The sequence below is a fragment of the Bombina bombina genome, chromosome 4, assembly GCF_027579735.1.
Source record: "Bombina bombina isolate aBomBom1 chromosome 4, aBomBom1.pri, whole genome shotgun sequence".
Classification (NCBI taxonomy): domain Eukaryota; kingdom Metazoa; phylum Chordata; class Amphibia; order Anura; family Bombinatoridae; genus Bombina; species Bombina bombina.
The window spans coordinates 316,232,309-316,255,725 of NC_069502.1; the positions used below are offsets into that span (position 1 = coordinate 316,232,309).

Here is a 23,417-nt window from a genome sequence, read left to right on the forward strand (position 1 = left end):
ATCACAAAAGAAAAAAAATGGGTTCAGTGTCCCTTTAATTAGGTTTAATGCGATGTGGGTGGTTGTCGCTTTAGGGGTTAAAGGGACACTATACCCAAACATTTTCTTTCATGATTAAGGTAGAGAATACAACTTTAAACAATATTCCAGTTTACTTCTATTACCTAATTTTCTTCATTCTTTAGATATACTTTAAAGGGAAATGAAACCAAAAATTTTTCTTTCAGGATTTAGAAAGAGCATGCAATTTTAAACAACTTTCTAATTTACTTCTATTATCTAATTTGCTTTATTCTCTTGATATACTTTGCTAAAAAGCATATCTAGATAGGCTCCGTAGCTGCCGATTGGTTGCTGCACATAGATGCCTCGTGTGATTGGCTTACCCATGTGCATTGCTATTTCTTCAACAATGGATATCTAAAGAATAAAGCAAATTACATAATAGAAGTAAATTGGAATGTTGTTTAAAATTGTCATCTCTACTTGAATCATGAAAGAAATTTTTTGGGTTTAGTGTTCCTTTAATGAAGAAATAGCAATGCACAAGGTGAACCAATCACAGGAGGCATCTATGTGCAGCTACCAATCAGCAGCTACTAAGCATATCTAGATATGCTTTTCAGCAAAGAATATCAAGAGAATGAAGCAAAATAGATAATAGAAGTAAATTAGAAAGTTGTTTATAATAGTATGCTCTTTCTAAATCATGAGAGAAAACATTTGGGTTTCATGTCCCTTTAATATTTTAATTATGTTATTTGTGGATTAGGGGTTAATTACTTTATTATTTTGCGATGTGGGGGTTTGCTCTTTAGGTGTTAATACTTTGTGCGGGAGGTTATTTTTTTTTTGTTATACTTCATGAGGGCGGTTACGTGTTTTTTTATTTCTTTCATTATTTTGTGCAGTTGCGTTTTTTTTTTTTAAGGCTTCGCGTTTGCCTACGCTGCATCCAGGTGTATATTTTTGGTTGTGTGCGCAGCCAACATTCCTTTGAGGATGCATGCGCAACTGGCGACGGACGTATTACAAACGTGATTATAGTATAGATATATATAGATAATTTTGAACTTCCATTTGAATAACCCACGAGCCGCCACAGGTTTGCTTAAAGTGATGGTAAATCCTAGCGTTTAGGAAACGCTAGGATTTACAATCGTAACAAATAAAGGGGACTTTCATTCATGAAGTATAAAATACTTCATTCTGAAAGCCCCTTTATTTGTTAGCAGCGTTTGCTGCGCTGAGCTGCTAAAGGCAGCCCACGGGCAGAACGCTATTTGGCTGAGAGGTGACGTTTCCACCTCTTAGCCAATAGCAGTGCGGGAAATACAGCTTGGCGCTTTCCCAAACGCTAGGATTTACCATCACTTTAAGCTCTGTTTATAAACATTCGTACAATGTTTCAAACCCTCAGCATACTTATTTTTTATACATTTGTAGCTTTATGTTTTACACAGTATAAAGCATAAAGCTACAAATGTATAAAAATATGTAGGCTGAGGTTTTGAAACATTATAAACAGGGCTGAAGCAAACCTGCTGCCTTGGGGAAAATGTATTTTCAGAGCAATAATAGAGGTCGCAGTGATGACCCCCATAAAACAGTAGTAACAATATATTCAGGTCTGTTCTCCAGGTCACACTGTAGACGACTAAATTCTTATTTCAACCTTCTAAAGTCTTTTCTCAGTCATAAAACATTATTTTAAGACAGATATTGGTATGGGGGATCTTATGGGGTTACCAACAATATTGTACTGTTCGTGTGCCATGAGGCTATATTTTGGGGTCCAAAAGTATTTTTCCCCATAACAAACATGACGCCAGGATATGTAATCCGCGCCCACATCTAGTAAATCACGCCATAAACGCCATTACGTCACAAAGGGCTGTTCCCTGCGCCGGGCACAAGGTTGTGGTGCTCGAGTCTCGGGATGTCGCTGCGGTGCACTCCGTGGTTGCTGCTCATTAGCGGCCTGCTGGCCGGAGTGTTTAGCGGGGCTTCCGGTGACAACAACATGCTACCTAGCAAGAAACTGAGGATGCAGTATGCTGCCGGGCCGCTGCTCAAGTTCCAGATCTGGTGAGTGAAGCTACCGGGGCCTTTGTCCAGGCTCAGATGTAGCATCCATAGTTCCTTCCAGCAACCTTGTCCACTTCCTGTTTTATTTCTCTTTATACTTTAAGCATGTGACATCCGTTATCACTGATGCATTTAGTGTAGACAGAGAGTTGTTACATTTTAGATTGTTTCAATCCTTAAATGGCCCAAACAAAACGGCAGTATTTAGGATTAGGGATTAACACATTTAACTTGATAGATTTGCTCTCAGGATCTTTCAAACTCGCTGATAAATGAGATAATGATCAGTAGTTGTGTTGTAGCGTTGAAGGAAACTGACAGACTTACATTTCTTACATTGTCATTAAAATCCAGATCATCTGGTTTGCAAGTGTTGTTTTTGCTATTTCAGTATTTGCTCTTTCTGAAATGTTTTGTAGAAAATATACTGAAAAATGCACTCAGTACAACAATAATTTTATTTTTTATTTGGATTTAATTTGTTTAAGGAACATTATTATTTTAAAGGGTCACTACCCCCCCCAAATATTTCATTATTCAGATAGATAATACATTTTTAAACAACATTCCAATTTACTTCTATTTTCTAATTTGCTTAATTCTTTAGATATCCTTTGTTGAAGAAATAGCAATGCATATGGGTGAACCAATCACATGAGGCATCTATGTGCAGCAACGAATCAGCAGCTACTGAGCCTATCTAGATATGCGTTTCAGCCATGTATATCAAGAGTATGAAGCAAATTGCATAATAGAATGAGATAAGCAGATTGCAGACTGTCTCAATGATTACTTCTGTTCTGTTTTCACTAAAGATTGTGAAGATACAATGTCTACATTAAGGGATGCTACGCAAAATAGAAACAAGCTTAACAGTAATCTTTTTACAGAGGATGAGGTTTTGTTAGCATTATCAAAAATAAATGTTACAAAGGCAGTGGGTCCTGATGATAATCATCCAAGGGTTTTAAAAGAACTTCGATCAGTGCTAACTGTCCCATTAACTGATCTGTTTAATCAGTCACTATTAACAGGAGCTGTCCCAGATGATTGGAGAATAGCAAATGTAATACCTCTTCATAAAAAGGGCAGTAGAGAAGAATCTGGCAACTACAGGCCAGTTAGTTTAACTTCAGTAGTAGGGAAATTAATGGAAAGCCTCTTAAAAGAAAGAATTATGACTTGCACAAAGACAAACAATTTAGAGGACCAAAATCAGCATGGTTTTACTTCAGGGAGATCATGTCAGACTAATCTAATTGACTTCTTTGATTATGTAACAAAAGTATTAGACAAGGGAGGAGCAGTTGATGTAGCATATCTAGATTTCAGCAAAGCATTTGACACCGTCCCACACAAACTTATTCACAAACTATATCTCCTTGGTCTAGATTCAAAAATTGTGAACGGGGTGGAATGCTGGCTTAAGGACAGAAAACAAAGTGTCTTAGTAAATGGAGTTCATTCAGCAGAGGGGGCTGTTACTAGTGGCGTTCCTCAGGGGTCAGTTCTGGGGCCTGTTTTGTTTAACATATTTATCTGCGATATCAGCAAAGGGCTACAGGGGAAAGTATGTCTCTTTGCAGATGATACAAAAATTTGCAACAGAGTGGATGTTCCAGGGGGGTAGACAAAATGAGAAGTGATATACAACAATTGGAGGATTGGGCAAACGACTGGGATCTAAAGTTTAACACAGCAAAGTGTAAAATAATGCATTTAGGGAAGAAAAATCCAAATGTTAATTACAGACTCAATGACACTTTACTGACTGTTACAGAAGAGGAACAGGACTTGGGAATTATTATTTCAGATGATTTAAAACTTAGTAAACAATGTAGTAATGCAGCGAGTAAGGCTAGCAGAATGCTTGGATGTATTGGTAGAGGTATTTGCAGCAGAAATAGTAAGGTTCTTATGCCACTTTATAGTTCATTAGTTAGGCCTCATCTTGAGTATTGTGTGCAGTTCTGGAGGCCATATCTTCAGAAGGATATTAAAAAACTTGAATCTGTGCAAAGGAGGGCTACCAAAATGGTACATGGTCTAAAAAATAAAACTTACCAGGATAGGCTCAATGACCTAAATATGTATAGCTTAGAGGAGAGAAGGGAAAGAGGTAATATGATGGCAACTTTCAAGTACATTAAAGGGTTTAGTAAAACTGAGGCTGTGGGTATTTTACATAAAATGGAAAATTCAAGAACAAGGGGTCATGAGCTCAAGCTAAAGGGTAGTAGATTCAGGAGTAATTTGAGGAAGCACTTCTTTACAGAAAGAGTGATTGATTTATGGAATAAACTTCCTCAAGAGGTAGTAGCAACAAACACTGTGGGGGACTTTAAAAATGCATGGGACAAGCATAGGGCTATCCTACGAACTAGATAAGTTTATACTGTTAGGTAAGGTCGGGCAGACTTGCTGGGCCTATGGCTCTTATCTGCCGTCAATTTCTATGTTTCTATGTTTAGAAGTAAATTAGAAAGATGTTTAAAATTGCATGCTCTTTCTAAATTGTGAAAGAAAAAATATGGGTTTCATGTCCTGTTTCACTTTCTATGTCCTATTGAAATAAACTTATTTGGGGGAATATTTTATTGAGGGTTTGACTTTTTGACATGTGTAATTTTTCTTTAAGTGTCTCCTGAGGGTACAGGCGGGTGTTTGAAGAGTACATGCAGGTTATCAACCAGCGCTACCCAGACATCCGCATAGAAGGAGAAAATTATCTTCCTCATCCTATTTATAGGTAAGTATTTGTGACATTTGCAAAGACATTTTTATGTAACAGAAAAACAGTTTTGATCCTGAGATGATTAACAGGCCATGATGACTTGTTTAATGTCTTGTCTTTTTTTCTGAGTTATATTTTTATTGCCAGATATCAGCAATGTGTGCAGTTCTAGAATTACAAAAGTAATGTTTAGTCTTTAGGGGTTAATAATTTAAACTAGGTAGTTAAACTTTAATAAAACTTCCATTAAACTATTTGGCAGAAAAACTGAAAGTTATACTTTTGTCTCTTTGTCATTGTTTTTGTCAGCAGTGAAGCCAATTGCATAAGAAATTGTCTTGGAATGATTTTCATTTTACTGTGTGTTTATTGTATTTCTTGTCAGGAAAATATAAAATCTGTTTCTGTCTTTTGACAGTTTTTGCAACTTTTGTCCAGCAGTAAATATGTAACTAGCAGTAGGAAAAGAAACTCAAAATAAATTCTAAATCTTGTCACTGTGTCTTATAAAATGTAAATAACATTATTATGTTGAAATGAGGAAGACATTTGACATGGAAAAAAAATTACTGCATTTGATTTTCTTTTGCTAACTCTTAAATGTGTGAGAACTTTATTATTATCATCACATACACTGTTCTCCACAGACAAATTTGCAACCAGGTGTCCTTAAAGGGACAGTATACACCAATTTTCATATAACTGCATGTTATAGACACTACTATAAAGAATAAGATGCACAGATACTGATATAAAAATCCAGTATAAAACAGTTTAAAAACTTACTTGGAAGCTCTCAGTTTAGCTCTGTTGAAAAGGTAATTGGAAAGCCCACTGCAAGTGGGAAATAAGACACTACCCCTCCCCCTTCTTTTGCATATGAAAAGACCCTTTACACAAGCTGGAGTAGGTATATGTTGGTATTCTCCTAAAACTTTGGGGCTTGGTTAGGAGTCTGAAAATCAGAGCAATGTGTCTTAAAAATAAATAAAACCTATACAATTAAAAAAAAAAAACTTTATGGGCTATATAAATAGATCTACAAAACATTTATGCAAAGAAATAAATGAGTGTATAATGTCCCTTTTTTATTTTCTGTTTATAAATTCTATTTAAGCTACCCAAAGCACACTTTTTAATTGCATATTTTCACATAAATCAATTTATCAACAATATGAGCAACAAATATAGAAAACCATTAATACTACCTAATTTCTAGGTTGATATTGGCTTGTTTCCCAGGTGGTCACTAAAATAAGCCAGGTTGGGTGACTAGTAAATGTGCTTTGGTGAGAACACTGTATGTGTGTGTATGTAGGAAAAAAACATTCAGGCAAAGCTTATAAAATATAAATTCTTGATTGTAATCCAAAGTAAAATGTGGACAAGCCAATCCAAGTAAAAACAAACGGCAGCCCTAAGTGGATGACGTGTTTCGGTGTTAGCCGTATTCATAGACCATTGCAAAAAGTTGATCTTAAAGTAACAGTGCACTATGCATATAAAACCTCCTCTCTTAAAGCTATGGTAAGTGTATGTATATTTTGTCATTTGTGGCACAAATTACTCAGTTTTATGTATTTTTGTTTTCTAGGCATATAGCATCCTTCTTGTCAATATTCAAGCTAGTATTAATAGGTTTAATTGTTGTTGGAAAAGATCCATTTGCATTCTTTGGTATGCAAGCTCCAGGTGTTTGGCAATGGGGACAAGAAAATAAGGTATTTTAACATGATTTTTTTTTTTTTTCCTGTACTTTTCACATGTAGAAATTACATATTTGTTAGTGTGTGTACGTTTTGAACAATTCATTTATCTTCTGTGTGTATTTTATCAATTTAGAAATATGCAAGTTTATTTTTGTTATAATCGATTATTATTATGTATGTATGTATGTATCCAAAAGTAAAAAAGCACTCACCGGGTCTTTATGCAAACAAGTAGTTTAATGTGACGTGACGGGGTGTCACCCCGAAACGTCACATTAAACTACTTGTTTGCATAAAGACCCGTGAGTGCTTTTTTACTTTTGGATGAAAATATATATATATATATATATATATATATCTCTCTCTATCTATCTATCTCTATCTCTCTATCTATATCTCTATCTATATCTCTATCTATATCTCTATCTATATCTCTATCTATATCTCTATCTCTCTCTTTATCTATCTATATCTCTTATCTATCTATCTATATCTCTTATCTATCTATCTATATCTCTTATCTATCTATCTATATCTCTTATCTATCTATCTATATCTCTTATCTATCTATCTATATCTCTTATCTATCTATCTATATCTCTTATCTATCTATCTATATCTCTTATCTATCTATCTATCTATCTATCTATATCTCTTATCTATCTATCTATCTATATCTCTTATCTATCTATCTATCTATATCTCTTATCTATCTATCTATCTATATCTCTTATCTATCTATCTATATCTCTTATCTATCTATCTATCTATCTATCTATATCTCTTATCTATCTATCTATCTATATCTCTTATCTATCTATCTATCTATCTATATCTCTTATCTATCTATCTATCTATCTATATCTCTTATCTATCTATCTATCTATATCTCTTATCTATCTATCTATATCTCTTATCTATCTATCTATATCTCTTATCTATCTATCTATATCTCTTATCTATCTATCTATATCTCTTATACATATATATACACACCCCTGTTAAAATGTCAGGTTTCTGTGATGTAAACAAATGATACAAAGATAAATCGTATCAGAACTTTTCCCACCTTTAATGTGACCTATAAACTGTACAACCCAATTGAAAAACAAACTGAAATCTTTTAGGTGGAGGGAAATAAAAAACTAAAATAATATGGTTGCATAAGTGTGAAAACCCTTTTATTACTGGGGATGTAGCTGTGTTCAGAATTAAGCAATCACATTCAAAATCATGTTAAATAGCAGTCAGTACACACCTGCCATCATGTAAAATGCCTCTGATTAACCCCAAATAAAGTTCAGCTGTTAGGTCTTTCCTGAGATTTTGTTAGTCGCATCCTACAGCAAAATCCATGGTCCGCATAGAGCTTCTAAAGCATCAGTGGGATCTCATTGTTAAAAGGTATCAGTCAGGAGAAGGGTACAAAAGAATTTCCAAAGCATTAGATATACCATGGAACACGGTGAAGACAGTCATCATCAAGTGAAGAAAATATGGTGCAACAGTGACATTACCAAGAACTGGATGTCCCTCCAAAATTGATGAGAAGAAAACTGGTCTGGGAGGCTGCCAAGAGGCCTACAGCAACATTAAAGGAGCTGCAGGAATATCTGGCAAGTACTGGCTGTGTGGTACATGTGACAACAATCTCCCATATTCTTCATATGTCTGGGCTATGGGGTAGAGTGGCAAGATGGAAGCCTTTTCTTACAAAGAGAAACATCCAAGCCCATCTAAATTTTGCAAAAACACATTTGAAGTTTCCCAAAAGCATGTTGCAAAAGGTGTTCTGGTCTGATGAAACCAAAGTTGAAATTTTTGGCCATAATTCCAAAAGATATGTTTGGCACAAAAACAGTGCATATGACCAAAAGAACACCATACCCAAAGTGAAGCATGGTGGTGTCAGAATCATGCTTTGGGGCTGTTTTTCTTCAGCTGGAACTGGGGCCTTAGTCAAGGTAGAGGGAATAATGAACAGTTCCAAATACCAGACAATATTGGCACAAAACGTTCAGGCTTCTGCTAGAAAGCTGAACATGAAGAGGAACTTCATCTTTCAGCATGACGACCCAAAGCATACATCCAAATCAACAAAGGAATGGCTTCACCAGAAGAAGATTAAAGTTTTGGGATGGTCCGGCCAGAGCCAAGACCTGAATCCAATTCAAAATCTGTGGGTTGATCTGAAGAGGGCTGTGCACAGGAGATGCCCTCGCATTCTGACAGATTTAGAGTGTTTTTGCAAAGAAGAGTGGGCAAATCTTGCCAAGTCAAGAGGTGCCATGCTGAAAAATTCATACCCAAAAAGACTGAGTGTTGTAATAAAATCAAAAGGTGCTTCAATAAAGTATTAGTTTAAGGGTTTTCACACTTATGCAACCATATCATTTTAGTTTTTTATTTTTATTTCCCTTTACCTAAAAGATTTCATTTTGTTTTTCAATTGAGTTGTGCAGTTTATAGGTCACATTAAAGGTGGAAAAAGTTCTGAAATTATTCATCTTTCATTTTTTTTACATCACAGAAACCTGACATTTTAACAGGGGTGTGTAGACTTTTTATATCCACTGTGTGTGTGTATATATGTATGTATTTGTGTGTATGTATATATTTATATTCTGTGTGTTCTTATTACTGTAAATATAAAACATTAACTTGAGTGTTTATAACTTTTTTTCCGCCCTTTATAAAGCAGCCTGCAGTGTGAATTGCTAGAGTTTGATCCAATTAGAACCTGTTGCAGATAAAATTGTGATATGTTATACTCTCCTTTTGGGATTTGATTTGAACACTCAAATGAAGTTAATTTGTTTAGTACTTTTATTACAAAGTGTTGCATCATCTGCAATAGTCTCTTGTCTAACCTGTTACTCAGATACATAGATAAACTGTGACTACTAAGCAATTCTTTATTAGCACGGTTACATTTTTATAGTTGCTCATCCTCGGGCCATAACAAATGCATGTTGCTACAGTTATCAGTATAAGTCTATTCTCCTGTGGCCTACTGCTGTTTTTCCCCAGTGAACTTGCATAACCTTGAACCACAGCTGCTTGCTTGTTATGTGCATTTAGTATAGTCTTGCTAACAGCATCCAAATATCTAACTGGCAAATGCTCTGCAGTGTTTATAATGTAAAATGAATGTTTTGTTTGAATAGCAAGTCGTTGACATCCTGATTAGGTTAAACGTTAGTGACACTGCACAGTAACTGATTCTCTCAGTACCAGCAGACACTGCTATCACATTCATACAAGTGTGTGTATTAATGATACTTCTATGTATTTCAGGTCTATGCCTGCATGATGGTTTTCTTCCTAAGTAACATGATTGAGAATCAGTGTATGTCTACAGGAGCTTTCGAGATCACATTAAATGGTGGGTTGCCTTCAATGGTTAATGCTTGAGCTGTGCAGTTGTAAACTTCTGGCTGATCCGAATACCGAAGATGGCGGCCGCAAGCAACATTTTATCAATTTTTCAGAGCTGGATTTACTCTTGTGAAGGTACAACTCGCCAAGATCTGTGCAAATCAGATCTTATTATTTTGCACTTTCACAAGAATAAATTTGGCTCTGAAAGTTGCTGAATGCGGCTTGCAGTCGCCATCTTTAGCATTTAGATCCGCTTGAAGTTCATGAATGCTCATTCCTTGTAAATGCGCAAGGGATTTGTGTTCTCTCCCGTGCACTATCCTGTTTCTTTGTACACATCACGCATGCATGCACACACCACCTTTGGTGATTTCTCTGCCATTTACAGCAGGTGTACTATGACAAGGAAGCAGCGTGGATTTGCTTCCTTGTCATAGTACAATTTTGATTTTAGCATTGAAAAAGGCTGTGTATGGCGAACTTGTTTGCTGCACTATCTTTTCTAACTTGCCTCTCCACTATCCCACTTGATGCCGAGGTTCTAGTATATCGGCCAGGACTCTAGGATTAGTGCAAAGCTTTCTTTTTTTAGCTATTTTTTGTTTTCTTATTCACTTTTTTTTTTCTATACTATTTAACCTTACCCAGTGGGGAGGGTGGTGTGTGAGCAGGGTGATTAGATGTGATATTACCTCCTGTCAATGATTTTAATTTATTAATAAAGCCTGTGTTTTATTAGTAGGGAATAGTGCTGTAAGCCCCCCATACTTTCTCTCTTTTTTGTGTAACTAATTTTTAAAAGGCACCTCTTTCCCCCCCCCCCCCCCCCTTTTTTTTTTTTTTTTTTTTTTTTTTTTTTTTTATATATACGATCACTGTTTATGTATCTTTATTTATATATTAAAGGAATAGTCAAGTCAAAATTAAACTTTCATGATTCAGATAGAGCAGACTATTTTAAACCACTTTCTAATTTTACTTCTATTATTCAATTTGCTTTGTTCTCTTGGTAACCTTTGTTGAAAATTATACCTAAGTAGGCTCAGAAGGTGGGTGCTAGCTGTTGATTGGTGGCTGCGCATGTGTGTGTCTTATTGGCTTACTAATGTGTTCATCTAACTCCCAGTAGTGCATTGATTCTCCTTCAATAAAAGATACAAAGAGAATGAAGCAAAAATGATAATATAAGTAAACTGGGAAGTTGTTTAAAATTATATGCTCATGAGTCTTGTTTCATGCCCTTTTAAGACTTTTGCACACAATTAGAAATATATATATATATATATATATATATATATATATATACATACATATACACATACACATACACATACACGCGCACGCCACTGGAGGTGTATTTAATATGCAATATACATCCAAATGAGTCACTCACCTGGAGTTTAAATAGTCACATTTACTATAAATAATAATAAAAATTAAATTTCTTTAGCTGAGCATCCATCCGTGAATTGTAGACATTTCAAGTGAGATTGCCTGGTCAATTTTTCTTTTAAAATATGTAGGAACCTTAAAGGGATACTAAACCCAAAGTTTGTCTTTAATGATTCAGATAGAGCATGCAATTTTAAACCACTTTCTAATTTACTACTTCTATCAATTTTTCTTCGTTCTCTTTCTATCTTCATTTAAAAAGCAGGAATTTTAAAGCTTAGGAGCCGGCCCATTTTAGGTTCAGAACCCTGGATAGCGCTTACTTATTGGAGACTACAATTAGCAAACCGATAAGCAAGCATAACCCAGGTTCTCAACCAAAAATGGGCCGGCTCTTAAGATTTAAATTCCTACTTTTCAAATAAAGATAGCAAGAGAACAAAGAACAATTGATAATAGGAGTAAATTAGAAAGTTGTTTAAAATTGCATGCTCTATCTGAATCATTAAATTAAAAAAAAAAATGGGTTTAGTGTCCCCTTAAAGGACAGTAAAGTCAATATTAAGCTTTGGTAAATTAAGATAGAGAATGAAATATTAAACCACTTCGAAATTTACTTCAGTTATCAAATTTGCTTTATTCTCCTGGTATCCTTTTGTTGAGAGATGAGTACAGCCACCAATCATTGCTGTTCCTGAGTCTAGGTATATAGGTAATCTCTACAATAAAGTATTCCACGAGAATGAAAGGGACGTTGAACACCATGTAATTATTACAAGAGGCTTTTGTTGTGTTGCTATATAATAACACAGCAGCCAAGTCTTAAAACTTTCAAAACAAATTAACAACATACTTTTTACTGTAATTATTTTTCAATAGCCAAACTCCACCCACCATTTGCTTTATTTGGAGGAGCCAATTAGGGCTTTAGCCTGCAGACAAGATTAGCCATGTTCATAATGTTAGTATAGATTTTTTTGTTGTAGTTAAAGGGACACTGAACCCACATTTTTTTTTTCTTTCATGATTCAGAGAGAGCATGCAATTTTAAGCAACTTTTTAATTTACTCCTACTTTTTTAATTTTTCTTCGTTCTCTTGGTATCTTTATTCAAAAAAGCAGGAATGTAAGCTTACGAGCCAGCCCATCTTTGGTTCAGCACCTAGGTTGTACTTGCTAATTGGTGGCTAAATGGTATTCACCAACCAGCAAGCGCTATCCAGGGTGCTGAACCGAAAATGGGCCGGCTCGTAAGCTTACATTCCTGCTTTTTCAAATAAAGATCGCAAGAAAACAAAGAAATTGATAATAGGAGTAAATTAGAAAGTTGCTTAAAATTGCATGCTCTATCTGAATCATGAAAGAAAAAATTTGGGTTCAGTATCCCTTTAACTTAAAGCTAATTAGGGACATATATGTAGCAGGTTAGCCTTGAAAAACAGGGTGCATTTCATGTTCTGAGAAATAGAAATTGCTCAATTTTCAGAGCTAAATTTAAAAACAAGACAAAATAAATTGTGAAAATATATTGCAAAGGTATCTCATTATGCGTAACTTAACCCCTTAGTAACCAGACCATTTTTCAATTTTCTTACCGTTAAGGACCAGGGCTGTTTTTACATTTATGCGGTGTTTGTGTTTAGCTGTAATTTTCCTCTTACTCATTTACTGCACCCACACATTATATACCGTTTTTCTAAAGATACCATTATTTTCATCATATCATATAATTATCTATAAAAAAAATTTTATAAAATATGATGGAATTTTTTTTAAAAAAAACACTTTTTCTAAGCTTGACCCCCAAAATCTGTTACACATCTACAACCACCAAAAACACCCATGCTAAATAGTTTATTAATTTTGTTCTGAGTTTAGAAATTCCCAATGTTTACATGTTCTTTGCTTTTTTTTTGTAGGGCAATAAGTACAAGTAGCACTTTGCTATTTCCAAACCATTTTTTTTTCTTCAAAATTACAGATAGTTACATTGTAACACTGATATCTGTCGGGAATCCCTGCATAACCTTTCACGTGTGTGTATGTAACAACCTAAAGTATTGATCTAGGCCCATTTTGGTATATTTCATGCCACCATTTCACCGCCACATGAAATCAAATAAAACAAAATTGTTAACTTTTTCACAAACTTTAGGTTTCTCACTGAAATTATTTACTTTATTTATTTAATGGATTGTGCAATCATGGCACTAATGGTTGTAATTGCTTCTCTGGGGTCCCCTTTGTTCAGAAATAGCAGGCATATATGGATTTGGCATTGCTTTTTGGTTATTGGGGCGCTAAATGCTGCAGCGCAACACGTGTAATATGCCCAGCAGTGAAAGGGGTTAATTTGGTACAGTATCCCACAAAAGTAAGTACACCCCTCACATTTTTGTAAATATTTTATTATATCTTTTCATGGGACAACACTGTAGAAATGACACTTTGCTACAATGTAGTGAGTGTACAGCATGTATAACAGTGTAAATTTGCTGTCCCCTCAAAATAACTCACCACACAGCCATTAATGTCTAAACCGTTGGCAACAAAAGGGAGTACACCCCTAAGTGGAAATGTCCAAATTGGGCCCAATTAACCATTTTCCCTCTCCGGTGTTATGTGACTCGTTAGTGTTACAAGGTCGCAGGTGTGTTAAATTTGGTGTTATCGCTCACACACACTCTTACTGGTCACTGGAACTTCTTCAACATGACACCTCATGGCAAAAAACTCTCTGAGGATCTGAAAAATAGAGTTGTTGCTCTACATAAACGTGGCCTAGGCTATAAGAAGATTGCCAAGACCCTGAAACTGAGCTGCAGCACGGTGGGCAAGACCATACAGCGGTTTCACAAGACAGGTTCCACTCAGAACAGGCCTCGCCATGGTCGACCAAAGAAGTTGAGTGCACGTGTTCAGCGTCATATCCAGAGGTTGTCTTTGGGAAATATATATATGAGTGTTGCCAGTATTTCTGCAGAGGTTAAAGGGGGTGGGGGTTCAGCCTTTTAGTGCTCAGACCATACACCGCACACTGCATCAAATTGGTCTGAATGGCTGTCGTCTTAAAAGGAAGCCTCTTCTAAAGATGCACAAGAAAGCCTGCCTACAGTTTGCTGAAGACAAGCGAGCTAAGAACATGGATTACTGGAACCATGCCCTGTGGTCCGAAAAGACCAAGATAAACTTATTTGGTTCAGATGGTGTCAAGCGTGTGTGGCGGCAACCAGGTGAGGAGTACAAAGACAAGTGAGTCTTGCCTACAGTCAAGCGTGGTGGTGGGAGTGTCATGTTCTGGGCCTGCATGATTGCTGCCGGCACTGGGGAGCTAAAGTTCATTGAGGGAACCATGAATGCCAACATGTACTGTGACATACTGAAGCAGAGCATGATCCCCTCACTTTGGAGACTGGGCTGCAGGGCAGTATTCCAACATAACAACCCCAAATACACCTCCAAGACGACCACTGCCTTGCTAAAGAAGCTGAGGGTAAAGGTGATTGACAGGCCAAGCATGTCTCCAGACCTAAACCCTATTGAGCATTTGTGGGGCATCCTAAAATGGAAGATGGGGGAGTGCAAGGTCTCTAACATCCACCAGCTCCGTGATGTCGTCATCTAAGAATGGTAGGGGACTCCAGTGGCGACCTGTGAAGCTCTGGTGAACTCCATGCCCAAGAGGGTTAAGGTAGTGCTGGGAAATAATGGTGGCCACACAAAATATTGACACTTTAGACCCAATTTGGACATTTTCACTTAGGGTGTACTCACTTTTGTTGCCAACGGTTTAGACATTAATGGCTGTGTGTTATTTTGAGGGAACAGTAAATTTACACTGTTATACAGGCTGTACACTCACTACTTTACATTGTAGCAAAATGTCATTTCTTTAGTGTTGTCACATGAAAAGGTATAATAAAATATTTACAAAAATGTGAGGGTAGTACTCCCTTTTGTGGGATACTGTAGCTTGTAGGGTTAATTTTAGATTTATTGTGGAGATCAGCCTCCCACCTGACAAATCCCACCCCTGATCCCTCCCTGACCCCTCTCAAACGGCTCTCTTCCCTCCCACACCCTACAACAATTGTCACCCCTATCTTAAAGGGACAGTGAACACCAGAATTTGTTATTTAAAAAGATAATCCCTTTATTACCCATTCGCCAGTTTTGCATAACCAACACAGTTATATTAATACACTTTTTACCTCTGTGATTACCTTGTATCTAAACCTCTGCAAACTGCCCCCTTATTTCAACTCTTTAGACAGACTTGGATTTTAGCCAATCAGTGCGCACTCCAGGGTAACTTCACGTACATAAGCTCAATGTTATCTGTATGAAACACATGAACTAACACACTCTAGTGGTGAAAAACTGTCAAAATGCTTTCAGATTAGAGGCGACCTTTAAGGTCTAAGAAATTTAGCATATGAACATCCTAGCTTTAGCTTTCAACTAAGAATACCAAGAGAACAAAGCAAAATTGGTGATAAAAGTAAATGGGAAAGTTGTTTAAAATTACATTCCCTATCTAAATCATGAAGAAAAAAAAATTGGACTTGACTGTCTCTTAAGTACTGGCAGAAAGTCTGCCATTACTAAAATAAAAGGCTTGAAACTCCTGAGGACGTCCTTGGTCGTTTAAGGGGTTAATGGAAAAGTCTAGTCAAAATTAAACTTTCATGATTCAGATAGAGCATGCAATTATAAGCTACATTCTAATTTACTCCTTTTACCATGCTACCCAGGTGCTGAACCAAAAATGGTCTGGCTCCTATTCTTACATTCCTACTTTTTCAAATAAAGATACCAAGAGAATGAGAAAAAAATTAAAGCTAATTAGAAAGTTGCTTAAAATTGCATGCTCTCTCTGATTTTGACTGGAATATTCCTTTAACATTCTATGTAAAAATCTCAAGGTGTTTACTGTTCCTTGAAGTAACTTTTGAAGTAAATTTAAAATTGCTTGCTCTCTGAGTCGTGAAAATGTAATTTAGACTTTACTGTTTTAGAGCTTGTTTATAGCTAGCTAGCTGTTGCTAGAGAGCTTGTTTATAGCTAGCTAGCTGTTGCTAGAGAGCTTGTTTATAGCTAGCTAGCTAGCTGTTGCTAGAGAGCTTGTTTATAGCTAGCTAGCTAGCTGTTGCTAGAGAGCTTGTTTATAGCTAGCTAGCTAGCTGTTGCTAGAGAGCTTGTTTATAGCTAGCTAGCTAGCTGTTGCTAGAGAGCGTGTTTATAGCTAGCTAGCTAGCTGTTGCTAGAGAGCTTGTTTATAGCTAGCTAGCTAGCTGTTGCTAGAGAGCTTGTTTATAGCTAGCTAGCTAGCTGTTGCTAGAGAGCTTGTTTATAGCTAGCTAGCTAGCTGTTGCTAGAGAGCATGCACACATTTACATGTTTCCTCTGTTTGGCAAAGATTCAGTCTGTAACCTGATCAGGTGGGGCAGGATCTACTTTCCTTTTCAGTGTAAATGTAAACCACAGTAGATTTGTGGTTTGTTATAGATGTAAATACCCTGTCAATAAACATTTGCACACTCAACAAGAAACCTGTTTTGATGGGAATTAACCTGATCAACAATGAGATAATTGACTATCAGGATGCTCTCTGCAGGTGTTTATTGAAATGTTATCCTTTTTTTTTTTTTCTTCCTTTTTTCTAGTAGTTACTTTTGTCATGTAGATACATCTGTTTGGACTTATATTAAATATGCAGCTGATGGTTTTGTGATTTAAATTTAAACTGTCAGCAGACTCTGATACTACTACAGTGTGTGTATATATATATATATATATATATATATATATATATATATATATATATATATATATATATATATATATATATATATATATATATATATATATATATATATATATATATATATATAATGTACACACACACAGTGGGACCTCGGTTTACGAATTCAATTCGTTCTCCGGGACGTTTCAAATTGCGAAAAATTCGTAAACCGAAACACGGTTTCCCATAGGAATGCATTGAAAACCAATTAATGCGTTCCAGAGGTTAGAAAAAAAAGTCAAAGGCTCCACAACTTGCTGCAAATGGCTCCAAAACCTCTCCAACACCTCCACACTGCTACCCACACTTCAGTATGCAGGGGCAAACCGGGACACTTGTTTCGTATTGCGAAAAAAATTCGTAAACCGAGGGGCAAACCGGGACACTTGTTTCGTATTTCGAAAAAAAATCGTAAACCAAGGCATTTTTTTTTTAAAGAATTTTCATTCGTAAACCGAAATTTCGTTTACCGAGTCGTTCGTTAACTGAGGTCCCACTGTATGTGTGTGTGTGTATATATCTATCTCTCATATTGAACTGTTATATATCCACAAAAGAAAAATGTGTTGTAATTTTCAAATACATAAGTGCTCTTGAACATTTTACAAATATGAGTTCATACTTGTATAAATATTTTTGAAACGTTAAATAGCATTTCTATTGAAATTGATTGGCTACGTTTGTATTAATATTATGTTTTTAATATGTATGTTATAATAGTCTATGCACACCTTTTAAAATGTCAGGTTTCTGTGATGTAAAAAAAATTAGACAAAGATAAATAATTTCAGAACTTTTTCCACCTTTAATGTGAGCTATAAACTGTACAACTCAATTGAAAAACAAACTGAAATCTTTTAGGTGGAGGGAAGTAAAAATAAAATATGGTTGCATAAGTGTGCACACCCTTAAACTAATATTTTGTTGAAGCACCTTTTGATTTTATTACAGCACTGTCTTTTTGGGTATGAGTTTTTCAGCATGGCACATCTTTACTTGGCAAGATTTGCCCACTATTCTTTGCAAAAACACTCTAAATCTGTCAGAATGTGAGGGCATCTTCTGTGCACAGCCCTCTTCAGACCACCCCACAGATTTTCAATTGGATGCAGGTCTGGGCTCTGGCTGGGCCATTCCAAAACTTTAATCTCCTTCTGGTGAAGCCATTCCTTTGTTGATTTGGATGTATGCTTTGGGTCGTTGTCATGTTGAAAGATGAAGTTTCTCTTCATGTTCAGGCTTGGAACTGTTAATAATTCCCTCTACCTTGATTAAGGCCCCAGTTCCTCCTGAAGAAAAACAGCACCAAAGCATGATGCTGACACCACCATGCTTCACTGTGGGTATGGTGTTCTTTTGGTGATGTACAGTGTTGTTCTTATATCTTTTGGAATTATGGCCTAAAAAGTTAAACCTTGGTTTCATCAGACCATAAAACCTTTTCACACAATGCTTTTGGGAGACTTTGGAAGTGTTTTTTGCAAAATTAACCGGGTTTGGATGTCTTTCTTAAGAAAAGGCTTCCGTTTTGCCACCCTACCCTATAGCCCAGAGATATGAAGAATACGGGAGATTGTTGTCACATGTACTACACAGCCAATACTTGCCAGATATTCCTCCAGCTCCTTTAATGTTGCTGTAGGCCTCTTGGCAGCCTCCCAGACCAGTTTTCTTGTCTTTTCATCAGTTTTGGAGGGACGTCCAGTTCTTGGTAATGTCACTGCTGTGCCACATTTTCTCTACTTGATGACTGTGTTCCATGGTATATCTAATGCCTTGGAAATTCTTTTGTACCCTTCTCCTGACTGATACCTTTTTAACAATAAGATCCCTCTGGTGCTTTGGAAGCTTTCTGCGGACCATGGCTTTTGCTGTAGGATGCGAATAAGTAAATGTCAGGAAAGACCTACTAGAACAGCTGAACTTTATTTGGGGTTAATCAGAGGCACTTTAAATGATGGCAGTTGTGTACTGACTCCTATTTAACTTGATTTTGAATGTGATTGCTTAATTCTGAGCACAGCTACATCCCCTTCAACAAAGTATTAGTTTAAGGGTGTGCACACTTATGCAACCATGTTACTTTAGTTTTTTTATTTTTACTTCCCTCCACCTAAAATATTTCAGTTTGTTTTTCAATTGAGTTTTACAGTTTATAGGTTACATTAAAGGTGGAAAAAGGTCTGAAATGATTTATCTTTGTCTTATATTTTATTTTTTACATCACAGAAACATGACATTTTAACAGGGGTGTGTAGACTTTTTATATTCACTGTGTATGTATACATATATTTAAAATATAATAATCAGCCAAAGAAAGATGCACTCACAGGACTTTCACAACAAAAGTGGAGTTACTTTATTTGTAACGTTTTCGGGGATCAGGTCCCCTTCATCTGCACGCTATATATAATTTTATTTTTATTTTTCTCCTTTTTTAGATGTTCCTGTTTGGTCAAAGCTAGAATCAGGACACCTCCCATCAATGCAGCAGCTTGTCCAGATAATTGACAATGAGATGAAACTAAATGTTCATATGGATGCAATACCCAACCACCACCGTTCATAGCTAAGTTTTTCAGCACCAAGTGTATCCTGTAAGTATTGATTGTAGCTTGTTTCTGTTAAAGTGAATGTAAAGTTTAATAAGTGCCTAAAGTATAAGTATCTAAAAATACTCTTAGAAACAGGGGCACTTTCATTCATTAAACTTTACATTGAAGCTTCTTTTTAAAAATACTTACCTTTTTTCTTTATGGAAATCAGACCGGCTATGCTCCTGCTATAGTTAGCAGATGATGAATCCAGCTTCCTCCAATCATTGCATGCCTGTTTTAGCATCCAGCTTGTGAGGCACACAACGATTGGAGGAAGCCGGATCGTTATCAATAGGCTAAATACAGCAGGAGCAGCGGGCAGAGGATCGCCGTTCTGCTTTCCGTAAAGAAAAGGCAAGTATTTTAAAAAAGAAGCTTCAATGTAAAGTTTAATGAATGAAAGTGCCCCTGTTTTTAAGAGTATTTTTAGATACCGTGCACTTATTTACTAAACTTTACATTTACTTTAACAAATGGAGTTCTATTGGAATAGCATTACTCTTGATGTCCAACGTTTAGACAAATTGTTTTATTTTCTTATATTTCAGACATCTAATGGACTTTTGCTCAGGTGTCCAGCGGGGCTGGTGTTTTATGAAGGTTTGCACTGAAGACAGATCCTGTTAGTGCAAGCTGGAGGTTCCTTCACAGTTTCGTTGCACCTCTTGAAGTCCTGGATGCAAGATATTATTGGTGCTGCTCTCCTCCTGCATTCTACAGAGTGCAATAATGTGTAGAGGCATCTTTATTATTTTTAAGCCATTATTTCAGCAGTTCCATACTTCACATAATGCTGGCATTACAACTTTTACTTTCATCATTTACCGTGTTGGAATAGGTAAAGTCTGATTTTTCTCCAGAGACATTTTTTATTTTTTTTTTGTCTTTTTGAGATCTAATTTTTATAAAAAAAAATGTTCTTTGTATAGTTTGAAGTGATGCTATAATTAAAATTCAGATTTGTTACTGCTAACACCTAATTGTTTAGTTCTAACAATGTTCTATATAATTAAAGTATATTGCAGATATCCAAGATAAGTTATTCTAAATTATATATTATTCTAAGTAGTGCATTTGCCTATGTGGGCAACTGTTCTTTCTGAAACCCAGTACGTTCTATTCGCTGTCTTCGGTTAAATAATGTGTTTTTAAACTGAGCCTTTATATACTTGTTCTCTTTATTCAAAATGCAAATTAAGTTAATAAATTGTTCTACTAAGCGTCCATGGTGAGTAATGTATGTGAAACTTTGTGCATTCTTCAAATACTTTTTTCTTTTTCTGTATCCATTGCGTTTCCATTTAATATAAAAGTCAGTAAAGACCTACATCACTGATCATATTCCAATCTGTGAATTACATACAGTTGTCACGATAAAATTATAAGACACACATAGGACTAGATTACAAGTGGCACGCTATTGACCGTTAGTGATGTCGCGAACATAAAATTTTCGGTTCGCGAACGGCGGACTCGAACTTCCGGTATTCGAAGGCGCGAACCGCCATTGAATTCAATAGGCAGGCGAACTTTAAAACCTACAAGGACTCTTTCTGGCCACAATAGTGATGGAAAAGTTGTTTCAAGGGTACTAACACCTGGACTGTTGCATGCTGGAGGGGGATCCCTGGCAAAACTCCCATGGAAAATTACATAGTTGATGCAGAGTCTGCTTTTAAGCCATAATGGGTCTAAATCAACTAACATTCCCAAAGTGGCTGTCTCAAAACATCCCGGACAGAAGATAGATTGATAGATAGGATAGATAGATATACATAGATTGATAGATAGAATCGATAGAAGAGAAATAGATAGATTTGTTAGATATATAATTACCCTAATAAATTCTAATAATCAAACATGCGTTCTTGGACCCAACTAGCTTGTGTTAATTAGTACTTTTCTTAGCACTTTAATCCCTGTTCCCCCCCCCCCCCCCCTATCGGGGGAGTTCTATATGGCCTGCCAGATTACCCTGAAAAATTATAATAAGACATGTGGTCTGCTACCTATTTTAACTAGGTCGTGTTTTAAGTACTACCATTCTTAGCACTTTAATCTCTGTAACTCCCCCTATTTGGTGAGGTCTATACGGCCTGGATGATTACCCATACAAAATTATAATAAGACATCTGCTCTTGGTCTGCAACCCATGGTAACTATGTTGTGTTAATTAGTAATGTCCTTTGCATTTTAATAGCTGTTACTCATACTCACCCTATCGGTGGAGCTCTATATGGCCTGCATGATTACCCTTACAAAATATAACAACCGAACATATGCTCTGGGACCCATGGTAAGTAGGTTTTGTTAAGTAGTACTGTTCTTTGCATTTTCATACCTGTTACAACACCAAATGGTGGCAGGTCTATCTGGCCTTCATGATTAGCTGCACCCAAACCCAAAAAAAAGCAGAGTGGTCTTAGACTAACACCCATGGCTAACTCTGTTGTTTCAATTAGTACTATTCTTAGCACTTTCATCCCTGTTACGGGCGGTCTACATGGCCATCATGATTAGCCGAACAAAATACTACAATCCAACCTTTGCTCAGTCTTCATAGACTCTTTCGTTGTCTGTATTTTGATAGTACCGTTCTTATTATTTTTATAGCTGATACAACACCGAATGGTGTCAGCTCTATATGGCCTGCATGAATAGCCGCACCCAAAGCCAAAAAAAAGCCAAACGGTTTTGCACTAACACCCATGGCTAACTCTGTTGTTTCAAGTTCTACTATTCTTAGCTCTTTCATCTCATCCCTGTTACTTCCAGGACTCTTGGTGGTGGTCTACATGGCCATCATGATTAGCCTAACCAAATACTACAATCCAACCTTGGCTCAGTCTTCCTAAGGCCCTTCATTGGCTGTATTTTGGTAGTACTGTTCTTATTATTTTAATAGCTGATACGACACCGAATGGTGGCAGCTCTATATGGCCTGCATGAATAGCCGCACCCAAAGCCAAAAAAAGCCAATCGCTTTTGCACTAACACCCATGGCTAACTCTGTTGTTTCAAGTTCTACTATTCTTAGCTCTTTCATCTCATCCCTGTTACTTCCAGGACTCTCGGTGGTGGTGGTCTACATGGCCATCATGATTAGCCTAACCAAATACTACAATCCAACCTTGGCTCAGTCTTCCTAAGGCCCTTCATTGGCTGTATTTTGGTAGTACTGTCATCCCTTTTGAATAATAGATTACAGCAAAGGCATTGATTTTAGAATCCCAGAGATCATTTATATGACCCGTGAAATAAAAAAAAAAAACATTCATTAGATACCCGTTACACAATTATTTATCCTCAGGCCTTTTTAATACGAGGGTCCCGGAGCCTCAACCGAAACAACAGCATGAAAGAGGAGATATGTCATCCTTTTGAATAAAAGATTACAGTAAAGGCATTGATTTTAGAAACCCACAGATCATTTATATGACCCGTGTAATAGAAAAAAACATTCATTAGACACAGGTTACACTTATTTATCCTCAGGCCTTGTTAATACGAGGGTCCCGGAGCCTCAACCGAAACAGCATGAAAGAGGACATATGTCATCCTTTTGAATTATAGATTACAGGAAAGGCATTGATTTTAGAAACACTGAGATAATTACTTGCAACCGGGAAATAAAAAAAAACATTGAACAGACACCCAGTACACTTTATTATCCATAGGCCTTTTCAGCAGAGGCTCCAGGACCCTCAACA

The 23,417-nt window shown here is 36.4% G+C and overlaps 1 protein-coding gene across 1 annotated transcript; it reads left to right on the forward strand.

Moving 5' to 3' along the window:
- The first annotated feature begins 1,888 nt into the window (after positions 1-1,888).
- SELENOT (selenoprotein T) lies at positions 1,889-20,931 on the forward strand. The gene is made up of 6 exons (XM_053710037.1): positions 1,889-2,088; positions 4,727-4,837; positions 6,417-6,543; positions 9,829-9,916; positions 19,552-19,707; positions 20,256-20,931. Exons 1-5 carry the CDS (start codon positions 1,940-1,942, stop codon positions 19,677-19,679), a joined length of 603 nt encoding a protein of 200 aa, XP_053566012.1. The 5' UTR covers positions 1,889-1,939; the 3' UTR covers positions 19,680-19,707; positions 20,256-20,931.
- Positions 20,932-23,417: the final 2,486 nt, after the last annotated feature.